General features: G+C 40.8%; 1 protein-coding gene across 2 annotated transcripts in view; it reads right to left on the reverse strand.

Moving 5' to 3' along the window:
- MAP9 (microtubule associated protein 9) overlaps positions 1 to 12190 on the reverse strand; it is a 37731-nt gene that overhangs the window by 6973 nt on the left and 18568 nt on the right. For both annotated transcript variants that reach the window (XM_032413047.1, XM_032413048.1), the window contains exons 10-13: positions 11937 to 12026; positions 10349 to 10510; positions 10071 to 10216; positions 9758 to 9890 (exon numbers count right to left, since the gene is read on the reverse strand). In XM_032413047.1, coding sequence (XP_032268938.1) covers positions 9758 to 9890; positions 10071 to 10216; positions 10349 to 10510; positions 11937 to 12026 — 531 coding nt within the window. The remainder of the gene's footprint in view (positions 1 to 9757; positions 9891 to 10070; positions 10217 to 10348; positions 10511 to 11936; positions 12027 to 12190) is intronic.

Consider the following 12190-nt stretch of genomic DNA (forward strand, 5'->3'; position numbering starts at 1 on the left):
TTCATCCTGCAGCTCAGATTGTCTCTTCATTTCTCCAAGTCTCTGCTAACACTATAAAGTTTGGTGGTTTCCTTATATTGGTGATTTTCTCAAAGAGCAACAGTATCCAGGAACCCTTAGACAATGTTGCCTCTGCGGGCTGGATGGCTTGGGAGGGACAGCATTTTGGTAAATTATGAGGTGTCTATGATTCTTTCACCAGCATATGTATGGAATTGAGAGGTGTCACAAGGAGAATACCATAACGCAAGGTTTCCATCAGCATACAATTATTTACATAGAACAAAAGGAATGAAGAGAGGTATGAAATTCCTATTTTCTGTCTTAACATTTTCCTCCAATGCTTGCTACTCCTACTGAAGCAAAGAGGGAATCTCCTTTCAGAATCCTAATTGAGAAAAACAAAACAAAAAACCCCCCCCAAAACCAAAAAACTGTAATTGGGTCACTGTCAATTATTTGATATATTAGAGAGAGGCAGACCCTCCAACTAGGGAGCAGAAAAGCAATGACTAGGCTGTGTCCACAGAAACTGACTGAACAAACCTCTTTTTGTCCATTCCATTTAACATGGGGAGAGAGAGGGAAACATGAAACAAGTTTGCTCTTACTAGTAGGGGCTAAGAAAGTCAGAATAGGAAATAAGCAACTAATTATCAACCTTAATATTAATTAAGATGATCAATAAGGCTATCTGGAATAATCAAAAGAACCTCGTTAAACAGTCCTTCTGAGTATTGACTGTTGGAGTGTGAATTTTTTACTCATTTTCTTATTAATGGTAACTATTAATTAATCTGGGAACCAGCATGAAGAAGAGAGTCTTACTGATCTTTGGCTCTAACTTTCATCTAAAACAATAACCAATCCAATGCTCACTACTCAAGCTAGATTTTTATAAAAAATTTTGAGATGTAACTTTACATTAAAATTGAAGTTCTTAGGAAAGATGGTGGAGGAGTAGGAGACCCTATTTCAGCTGGTCCCCGGAATTGAGCTGGATATCTACCAGACCACTCTGAGCACCCACGAAACCAGCCTGAGATGTAAGAAGATCTGGATCTCTACAAACAGAGTATCGCAGGCGGTTGGTTTTGAGGTACGAAGTGGGGAGCCGTGATTCCGCAGGCAGATATCGGAGGATAAACGGCAGCGGGAGGGTGCCTGGCCATGGGGATCCTACACCGCCGGTGAGTGACAGCCTCGTGCGCTGAGGACGGGGCACAGACTCGCAGACCGGTAGCGGCGGGGAAAGGACTTTAGGGCAGTCCCCAGAACAGAAACCCAGAGCCGCAGCAGGGTTGCGCGCACGCGAACTGCAGCCCCCCGGACGGAAACCCGGGGCGACGGAGTCGCGCGCACACAAACTGCAGCCCCCCAGAGGGAAACCCAGAGCGCCAGGGTCACACCGGTGAACTGTAGCCCCCGGGGCAGAAACCCGGAGCAGTGGAGTCGCGTGAGCGAACTGGGAGCGGCTGGCAGTTTTAGAAGCACAAAGGGCAGAGAGGTGCCCCGACCTGGAGGCAGGACTGGGGGCGCTGCGGAGGGGCGCATAACCCAGGACGCTGCAGTTTATAGCAGCACGGACAGAAACAGAGATAGTGTGGCCTGGAGAACTCACTGAAGAACAGACTGCGATCTCTCTGCTCTGAGGTAGAGGGTTGGAAACGGTCTCTTCTGCTCTGACTCGTGGAAGAGATGCGGAAAGCCACCAGGGAAAGGCACCAGAGAACAAAAGCCCCAAAGACTGATTCCCACTGAGCCCATCCCCCGCCACAGGGGTGCAGGGCAACTCCGCCCAAACAGGGTTGCCTGAGTAACAGCACGGCAGGCCCCTCCCGACAGGCTGGGAAAACAAGAGGCCAGCAACCCTAAGGTCCCAAGAAAACAGGTGCATCTTGCTTGGGTTCTGGTCAATAATTTGGACTCTATACATTCCCTCAAACACCCATCAACAGAATGACTAGGAGGAGGAGCCCCCAAAACAGAAAAGACTCAGAGATTATGACTTATGCTGCAGATTTACAAATGGATGCAGATATAACCAAGATGTCGGAGATGGAATTCAGGCTAGCAATTGTGAAGACAATGGCTAGAATGGAGAAATCAATTAATGGCAACATAGAGTCTCTAAGGGCAGAAATAAAAGGTGAATTGGCAGAACTTAAAAATGCTATCAATGAGATCCAATCCACTCTAGATAATCTAACAGCTAGGGTAACTGAGACAGAAGAGAGAATAAGCGACCTGGAAGACAATATAATAGATAAAAAGGGAAAAAAGGAGGCCAGGGAAAAACAACTCAGAATCCATGAAAACAGAATCAGAGAAATAAGTGACACCATGAAGTGTTCCAATGTCAGAATAATTGGAATCCCGGAGGGAGTGGAGAGAGAGAGAGGGCTAGAAGATGTATTTGAGCAAATCGTAGCTGAGAACTTCCCTAATCTGGGGAATGAAACAAACACTCGAGTCCTAGAGGCAGAGAGGACCCCTCCTAAGATCAAGGAAAACAGGCCAACACCCCGGCATGTAATAGTAAAACTTGCAAATCTTAGAACCAAGGAAACCATCTTAAGGGCAGTTAGGGGGAAGAGATTCCTTACGTACAGAGGGAGGAACATCAGAATAACGTCAGACCTATCCACAGAGACCTGGCAAGCCAGAAAGGCCTGGCAAGACATATTCAGGGTACTAAATGAGAAGAACATGCAGCCAAGAATACTTTATCTAGCAAGGCTTTCATTTAGAATGGATGAAGAGATACAGAGCTTCCACGACCGGCAGAAGCTGAAAGAATATGTGACCACTAAGCCGGCCCTGCAAGAAATATTAAGGGGGGTTCTATAAAAGGAGAAAGACCCCAAGAATGATATACAACAGAAATTTACAGGGACAATCTATAAAAACAACGTCTTCACAGGCAACATGATGACAATTAATTCATATCTTTCAATAATCACTCTCAACGTGAATGGCCTAAACGCTCCCATAAAACGGCACAGGGTTGCAGATTGGTTAAAAAGACAGGACCCATCCATATGCTGTCTACAAGAGACTCATTTTGAACCTAAAGATACAACCAGACTGAAAGGGAAGGGATGGAGATCCATCTTCCATGCCAGCAGACCTCAAAAGAAAGCTGGGGTAGGAATTCTTATATCAGACAAATTAGATTTTAAACTAAAGTCTGTAATAAGAGACACAGAAGGACACTATATGATTCTTAAAGGGTCTATCCAACAAGAAGATCTAACAATTGTAAATATCTATGCCCCCAACTGGGAGCAGCCATCTATATAAGCCAACTGTTAACCAAAATAAAGAGTCATATTGATAACAATACGTTAATTGTAGGAGACCTCAATACTCCACTCTCAGCAATGGACAGATCATCTAAGCAGAAAATCAACAAGGAAACAAGAGCTTTGAATGATACATTGGACCAGATGGACCTCATAGATATTTACAGAACATTCCACCCTAAAACAACAGAATACTCATTCTTCTCGAGCACACATGGAACTTTCTCCAGAATAGACCATATACTGGGTCACAAATCAGGTCTCAACCGATACCAAAAGATTGAGATTATTCCCTGCATATTCTCAGACCACAATGCTCTAAAACTGGAACTCAATCACAAGAAAAAATTTGGCAGAAATTCAAACACTTGGAAGCTAAACACCACTCTGCTCAAGAATGTTTGGGTCAACCAGGAAATCAAAGAAGAACTTAAACAATTCATGGAAATCAATGAGAACGAAAACACATCGGTCCAAAACCTATGGGATACTGCAAAGGCGGTCCTAAGGGGGAAATACATAGCCATCCAAGCCTCACTCAAAAAAATAGAAAAATCCCGAATTCACCAACTATCTCTACACCTTAAAGAACTAGAGAAAAAGCAACAAATGACGCCTAAGCCATGCATTAGAAGAGAAATAATTAAAATTAGAGCAGAAATCAATGAATTAGAAACCAGAAACACAGTAGATCAGACCAATGAAACTAGAAGTTGGTTCTTTGAAAGAATTAATAAAATCGATAAACCACTGGCCAGACTTATCCAAAAGAAAAGAGAAAGGACCCAAATTAATAAAATTATGAATGAAAGGGGAGAGATCACGACTAACACCAAGGAAATAGAAACAATTATTAGAAATTATTATCAACAACTATATGCCAATAAACTGAGCAATCTGGATGAAATGGAGGCCTTCCTGGAAACCTATAAGCTGCCAAGACTGAAACAGGAAGAAATTGACAACCTGAATAGGCCAATAACCAGTAACGAGATTGAAGCAGTGATCAAAAACCTCCCAAAAAACAAGAGTCCAGGACCTGATGGATTCCCTGGGGAATTCTACCAAACATTCAAAGAAGAAATAATACCTATTCTCCTGAAGCTGTTTCAAAAAATAGAAACAGAAGGAAAACTTCCAAACTCATTCTATGAGGCCAGCATTACCTTAATCCCCAAACCAGGCAAAGACCCCATCAAAAAGGAGAATTTCAGACCGATATCCCTGATGAATATGGATTCCAAAATCCTCAACAAAATCCTAGCTAATAGGATCCAACAATACATTAAAAGGATCATCCACCACGACCAAGTGGGATTTATCCCCGGGATGCAAGGGTGGTTCAACATTCGCAAATCAATCAATGTGATAGAACACATTAATAAGAGGAGGGAGAAGAACCATATGGTCCTCTCAATTGATGCAGAAAAAGCATTTGACAAAATACAGCATCCTTTCCTGATTAAAACTCTCCAGAGTATAGGGATAGAGGGAACATTCCTCAAGCTCATAAAATCCATCTATGAAAAACCCACAGCAAATATCATCCTCAATGGGGAAAAGCTGAGAGACTTTCCCTTAAGATCAGGAACACGTCAAGGGTGCCCACTCTCACCACTGTTGTTCAACATAGTACTAGAAGTCCTAGCAACAGCAATCAGACAACAAAAAGAAATAAAAGGTATTCAAATTGGCAAAGAAGAAGTCAAACTCTCTCTTTTTGCAGACGACATGATACTTTATGTGGAAAACCCAAAAGACTCCACCCCCAAATTACTAGAACTCGTCCAGCAATTCAGTAATGTGGCAGGATACAAAATCAATGCACAGAAATCAGTTGCTTTCTTACACACTAACAACACAACTGTAGAAAGAGAAATTAGAGAAACGATTCCATTTACAATAGCACCAAAAACCGTAAGATACCTCGGAATAAACCTAACCAAAGAGGTAAAGGATCTATACTCTAGGAACTACAAAACACTCATGAAAGAAATTGAAGAAGACACAAAAAGATGGAAAAATATCCCATGCTCATGGATTGGAAGAATAAACATTGTTAAAATGTCTATGCTACCCAGAGCAATCTATACCTTCAATGCCATCCCAATCAAAATTCCAATGACATTTTTCAAAGTGCTGGAACAAACAATCCTAAAATTTGTATGGAATCAGAAAAGACCCCGAATCACCAGGGAAATGTTAAAAAAGAAAAACAAAGCTGGGGGCATCACGTTGCCCGATTTCAAGCTATATTACAAAGCTGTGATCACCAAGACAGCATGGTACTGGCACAAAAACAGATATATAGACCAATGGAACAGAATAGAGAACCCAGATATGGACCCTCAACTCTATGGTCAAATAATCTTTGACAAAGCAGGAAAAAACATGCAATGGAAAAAAGACAGTCTCTTCAGTAAATGGTGCTGGGAAAATTGGACAGCCACATGCAGAAGAATGAAACTCGACCGTTCTCTAACACCATTCACAAAGATAAACTCAAAGTGGATGAAAGACCTCAATGTGAGACAGGAATCCATCAAAATCCTAGAGGAGAACATAGGCAGTAACCTATCTGACATCGGCCACAGCAACTTCAAGATACATCTCAAAAGCTAGTGAAACAAAAGCAAAAATGAACTTTTGGGACTTCATCAAGATAAAAAGCTTCTGCACAGCAAAGGAAACAGTCAACAAAACAAAGAGGCAACCCACAGAATGGGAGAAGATATTTGCAAATGACACTACAGATAAAGGGCTGGTATCCAAGATCTATAAAGAACTTCTCAAACTCAATACCCAAAAAACAAATAATCAAGTCAAAAAGTGGGCAGAAGATATGAAAAGACACTTCTCTGAAGAAGACATACAAATGGCTAACAGAGACATGAAAAAATGTTCATCATCATTAGCCATCAGGGAAATCCAAATCAAAACCACACTGAGATACCACCTTACACCAGTTAGAATGGCAAAAATGGACAGGGAAAGAAACAACAAATGTTGGAGAGGTTGTGGAGAAAGGGGAACCCTCTTACACTGTTGGTGGGAATGCAAGTTGGTACAGCCACTTTGGAAAACAGTGTGGAGGTTCCTCAAAAAATTAACAAGAGAGCTACCCTATGACCCAGCAATTGCACTCCTGGGTATTTACCCCAAAGACACAGATGTAGTGAAAAGAAGGGCCATATGCACCCCAATGTTCATAGCAGCCATGTCCGCAATAGCCAAACTGTGGAAAGAGCCGAGATGCCCTTCAATAGATGAATGGATAAAGAAGATGTGGTCCATATATACAATGGAATATTAGTCAGCCATCAGAAAGGATGAATACCAACTTTTACATCAACATGGATGGGGCTGGAGGAGATTATGCTAAGTGAAATAAGTCAAGCAGAGAAAGTCAATTATCATATGGTTTCACTTATTTGTGGAACATAAGGAATAGCATGGAGGACATTAGGAGAAGGAAGGGAAAAATGGGGGGGGGGGAATTGGAGGGAGAGATGAACCATGAGAGACTATGGACCTGAGAAACAAACAGGGTTTTAGAGGGGAGGGGGGAGGGGGGATTGGTTAGCCCAGTGATGCGTATTAAGGAGGGCACGTACTGCATGGAGCACTGGGTGTTCTATGAAAACAATGGATCGTGGATCACTACATCAAAAACTAAGGATGTATTGTATGGTGACTAACATAACATAATAAAATTAAAAAAAAAAGAAAAAGAAAATTGAAGTTCTTAGACTTCCATGTGGGGTATTTTTCCATTCTTTTTGCAAATAAATTGCAATAAGAAATTGGTAATTTGGGGGACTAGATCTGTAACATATTGTGATTGGATGTTTTTATAAGTAGCATTATATTTGTCAAGATTATACTACATATCAAAACAAGTTATTTTCATTTTCATCTTTGATTGATGAGTTTTTGTTCTCCAGAGGGCTGATTAGAATAAGAAAGTGACTAAATACTGTAATAAACATAATGTACCTCACGGTGACTTAGTCATTAAGAAAATTCTATTCCATCTTCAAGAGTATGTGAAAATAAAACTGAAAAACATGTACATTTAGTTGCCCTGAGTGATCTGGCACAGTTGGTATGCTTCCTTGATAGAAGAAGAGTTTAATTTTTCTTAGAAGCAAGCACTCTTTAAGAGTTTAAGGAAGTCATCATGAAACACTACCTTCCTCATTCAAACCATCCAACCAATTTTGATCACTTTATTTTCTTACTGTTTTTCTGCAAGGAATTAGCATAAAGCAGCACTAAAATCAATACGTAAGCAAGAAGAAATTCTGTTGGTATTTTTATTAGGATTACATTAAATTTGTAAATTACTTCAGGGAGCACTGACATCTATAACATCATTATAAGACTGAGTGTTTCTATCCAAGAGCAGTTTTGATCCATGTTCTCAAGTCTTTATTTGGGTCCTGTGGAAGTGCTCTAAAATTTTCTTCATAGTGGTCTTGCACATTTCTTAAGTTTATTCCTAAGTGCTTCATCTTTTTATCCTATCTTAAATAGCCTGCTTTGTGTCCTGCATGCCTCTCTAGCTACTGCTTGCTCTAAAGTTGATGTGAAAAAGTAAACAGTAACAGTCAGAAATACTTTGAAAGAAGAGCTATGAAGAAAGATTAAACAAACCAGATATGAAAATATATAAAGCCCTGATAATGAAACAGTATGGTACTGGAACATGTACCATGAGATCTGAGATTGACCACAGAACAGAAAGTCAAGAAACAGTCCCTAAAATCTGAGAAGGTATCATATAACAAAGGCAGTACCTCAAATCAATGGGTAAAAGATAGGCTATTTCATAGGAGGTGAGTTTGGAAAAAATAAAGTCCAAATCATGTATCTCAGTATTATCGAGGTAAATTACAAGCGAATCAAATGTTAAAATGCGAAGATATTAAGTCATAATGTTACTAGAAGGAAAATGGGAGCATTTCATTTAACCTCGAGTTATAAAGAAAGTTTTTTTCAACTACACTTGAAAATCAGAACCCAAAAGACTGATAAATTTGACACCAGAAAATAAAATAAAAATTTTCATGGCATAAAATACGATATGCAAAGTTGAGAGACCAACAAAGCAATGGGAAAAAAGTAGTTGTAACTCCTACCAGAAATGACAGGCTAATTGCCCTGGTATATAAACAAGCTTCTAAAAATCAAGAAAAAGACCAAGAGAAAAATGTGCAAAGTCTATGAATTAACAATTTACAAACAAAATTACAAATGACCCTTATACAAATGAAAGGCTGCTCAAGTTCAGTCCTAACCAGAGAAATACAACCACAGAATACCCTGGACAGGGACGCCTGGGTGGTTCACTCGGTTGAGCATCTCCCTCCAGCTCGGCTCATGCTCCCAGGGTCCTGGGATCCAATCCCACATCGGGCTCCCTGCTCCGCGGGAAGCCTGCTTCTCCCTCTCCCACTCCCCCTGCTTGCGTTCCCTCTCTCGCTGTGTCTCTCTCTGTCAAATAAATAAATAAAATCTAAAAAAAAAAAAATACACTGGACAGTACTTTTAACTAGCAGATTGATGTGAATTCAAAATAGGTTTGACAAGAATTCCTACTGGAAAGAAACTCAACTGGATCCTAAAGCCAGTGGAGCAATTTTACACGTTTTGATTGCCGCAACATGGGATGTGCTAACCACTCATACGAATGTGTCACCTACTCATGTATAAAGTACTTATTCATATGAATGCCTTACTTGGTCAAAAAATGATAAACATGCATATTTATAATGCAAGTTGGTACAGCCACTTTGGAAAACAGTGTGGAGGTTCCTCAAAAATTTAAAAATAGAGCTACCCTATGACCCAGCAATTGCACTCCTGGGTATTTACCCCAAAGACACAGATGTAGTGAAAAGAAGGGCCATATGCACCCCAATGTTCATAGCAGCAATGTCCACAATAGCCAAACTGTGGAAAGAGAGAGACACACACAGCGTGAGAGGGAACACAAGCAGGGGGAGTGGGAGAGGGAGAAGCAGGCTTCCCGCCGAGCAGGGAGCCCGATGCGGGGCTCAATCCCAGGACCCTGGGATCATGACCTGAGCCGAAGGCAGACGCTTAATGACTGAGCCCCCAGGCACCCTCTCCATGATTTTAGACGTAAGAATCGTTGCAAAGGAAGAACAGGTGTGATTGGTAAGTGACTGCATGTCAGGATGCAGATAAGGGAGAACATTATGCCTGAAGTTTTAAGTCTGAGTGCTTGAGGGAATAGTAAAAGAGTCAACAGAAATGAGTAAATCAAAGACAAAATGACAGACATGTGGAGAGAACGGATTCCACAACGCAGCTTCAGGTAAAAATGGTCAGTAGGCAGAGACAAAGAAAATTGGATGGAAATGGATGGAAAAGTCACGAGTAAAGTACATTCACAAGACACAAGAGCATTAACAGACAATACCTACCAGCCATTTTTCATATTCATCAATAGCTTGCTTATCTTTATCTTTTTTCTCTGCTCTTTTCAGTTCTTCTCTTCTTTTCTCATTTATTTTCTCTTTCTCCTTTTCTTTGAAAAAAGTGTCCTTCTTTTCATTCCTATGTAGGATAGTAGAGAACACTGGACGGTTAACGGGGAGGATATAATAAAGATTCCCTAATATATCCTTGCCATAATGAGATGGCGATGCGTTAGTAAGTTTCAAGCAAATAATCTTTTTAAGAGCCTAAAGCGTTATTCACTTGAAATCTACCAAAATAGCCCTCCTTTGGGATTACCATTTCTCAACGGCTGTTAGGTTATCTTTCCTTTTCTCAGCAATCGTTTCCTCCTCTTTCTGCTTCTTTGCTCTTTCATATTCTCTCTCCTTCTTATTCTTCTCTCTAAGATATTCCATTTTTTTCTCCTTCCATCGTTCAAAGGCCTGAAAAAGTTCATAACGATTTTCTTGTTAACTGTGAAAGTGATCACGGAAGAAGAGCCACAGCTCGTCACTAATCTACAGTAGTCAGAGAAGGCGACATGATGCAGGCTGGGACGCCAAGCCACTGAGTACCTGCAGCGCTTCTCCCTTTCTCACGGCATTTTCTTCCTCTGTTCTCTTCTTGTTTTTTGCCTCAAGCCTTTTTTGGGCAGCTATTTTCTTTGCTTCCTTTTCTTTCATAGCCTTCCAGGCCTCAAAGGATGCTAACGCTTCTTCTCTCTTAGCAGCTCTTTTCTATTTCAAAAAAATAAGAGACAGACGTGTGTGTATAAACAGACGGACAGACAGCGGTAGATACAGACACACACATACAGATTGTGTTGAATTCCCTTCATAGTCATCCTTTCTAGATATTGTTTTTCAAAGCAGGTAACTTATTTAGAATGGTTGGGACAAGTGGATTTAGAAAAAAAATGTTATCGGAATTATTCATTGCAGTTTAAAATGTTCTTTTCTAAAATCATTTATCAGATATTGATCTGCTATTCACGGGAAAGAACTCTGTTTTGGAAGCGTACTATACAAATGTTATCAAAATAAACTATAATAGGCTGAGTGCTACTGCAAAATGCTCATAATAAAACATTCCATTACAAGAAAAAGATCAGGAAAGTTCCAGGCTTATAAAGTAAGTCCGAGTGAGGTCAACCTGCCAAGTCACGCAGGAAGCCCTGGATCTTTGCTTTGAACCCGAGTTTGGACTGACATCAAAGCATAAACCTGTTAAAAAATAAATGCAGCCTGAATGTTGAAACTGGGTGCCAGACCGGAAAAGATGTAGGCGAGGATTCGGTAAGAATGTTATTACTTGACTTACCGCCATCTAATCCCATAGTATTCTTTGTCTTATTGCTTAACGCTAAATGACATGAAGGCTTATAAAGAGAAAACATGCTTTAGAAGTAAAGGTACAAGCCACCTCAGCGAGGTGCGAACAGGACATGAGAAGGTGTTGGGCACTGAGCACAGCCATCTAAGGCCGCAGAGGTGCTGATGGGGACGCAGGCGCACCCATGCACGGCTGCTCCATGCAGTCCCGGGCACTGGGGACCCGGGGTTCCTTCTAAATCCATTTAGTACTTGGCGGCAGAGGGAAGGGCTTCTAGTTTAGAAGTCGGGAGGGAACTAAGCCTGTTTGGGCCCCCAGGCAGGAGTTAGAGGTAGAGACCGAAGTACAGGCCAGACTGAAACAAGAGTCAGCTACAGTGAGTGGGAAGGATACTGGTCAAGAGCCCGGGTAAGAGCTGGTCTTAAGGATACATATAAAATTCAAGGTGGAGAAGAGGAAAACTGGAGGTTCCTACCTGATGACCCTTTACGTTCTTGGCTAAGCTATAAGATTGAAGTCAATTTTTAACAGTGAAAAGTAAAGTAAGAGTGAATAGGAGGTCACAAGTAATAATAAGCTCCTAATCAGTTGTGTCAAATCTATTCCACACATATAAAACCAGCAATCTCTGAGCATCTGTTTTTATGTAAGATGGCTATATTTATATCAAACTAAAAATGTGTGAAGTACCAGAGAAATAAAATCAGTGATCAATTCTTTTATATACATGTTATTTTGCCATTTAAAAAAAGACTGGATTTAGAAATGTTACTCAGATATTTTACTGACTTAAAAACCCAGAATATTTTCCACTTCTATATTTCAGAATACCTGTTCATTTTGGATCCTTAAGTTTTCACTTTCGATCCTTTTAATTCTGTGCATTTCATGTAAATACACATTTTTCTTTTCTAACCACTCCTGTGAAAACAAGAAAAACAGTATGTAATATTCAGGATGCCTGGGTGGCTCAGTTGGTTAAGTGTCTGCCTTCAGCTCAGGTCATGATCCCAGGGTCCTGGGATCCAGTCCTACATCAGGCTCCCTGCTCAGCGGGGGGTCTGCTTCTCCCCTCTGCCCCTCCC

This window comes from Phoca vitulina, unplaced genomic scaffold (genome assembly GCF_004348235.1).
Source record: "Phoca vitulina isolate PV1807 unplaced genomic scaffold, GSC_HSeal_1.0 scaffold14, whole genome shotgun sequence".
In the NCBI taxonomy this organism is placed as follows: domain Eukaryota; kingdom Metazoa; phylum Chordata; class Mammalia; order Carnivora; family Phocidae; genus Phoca; species Phoca vitulina.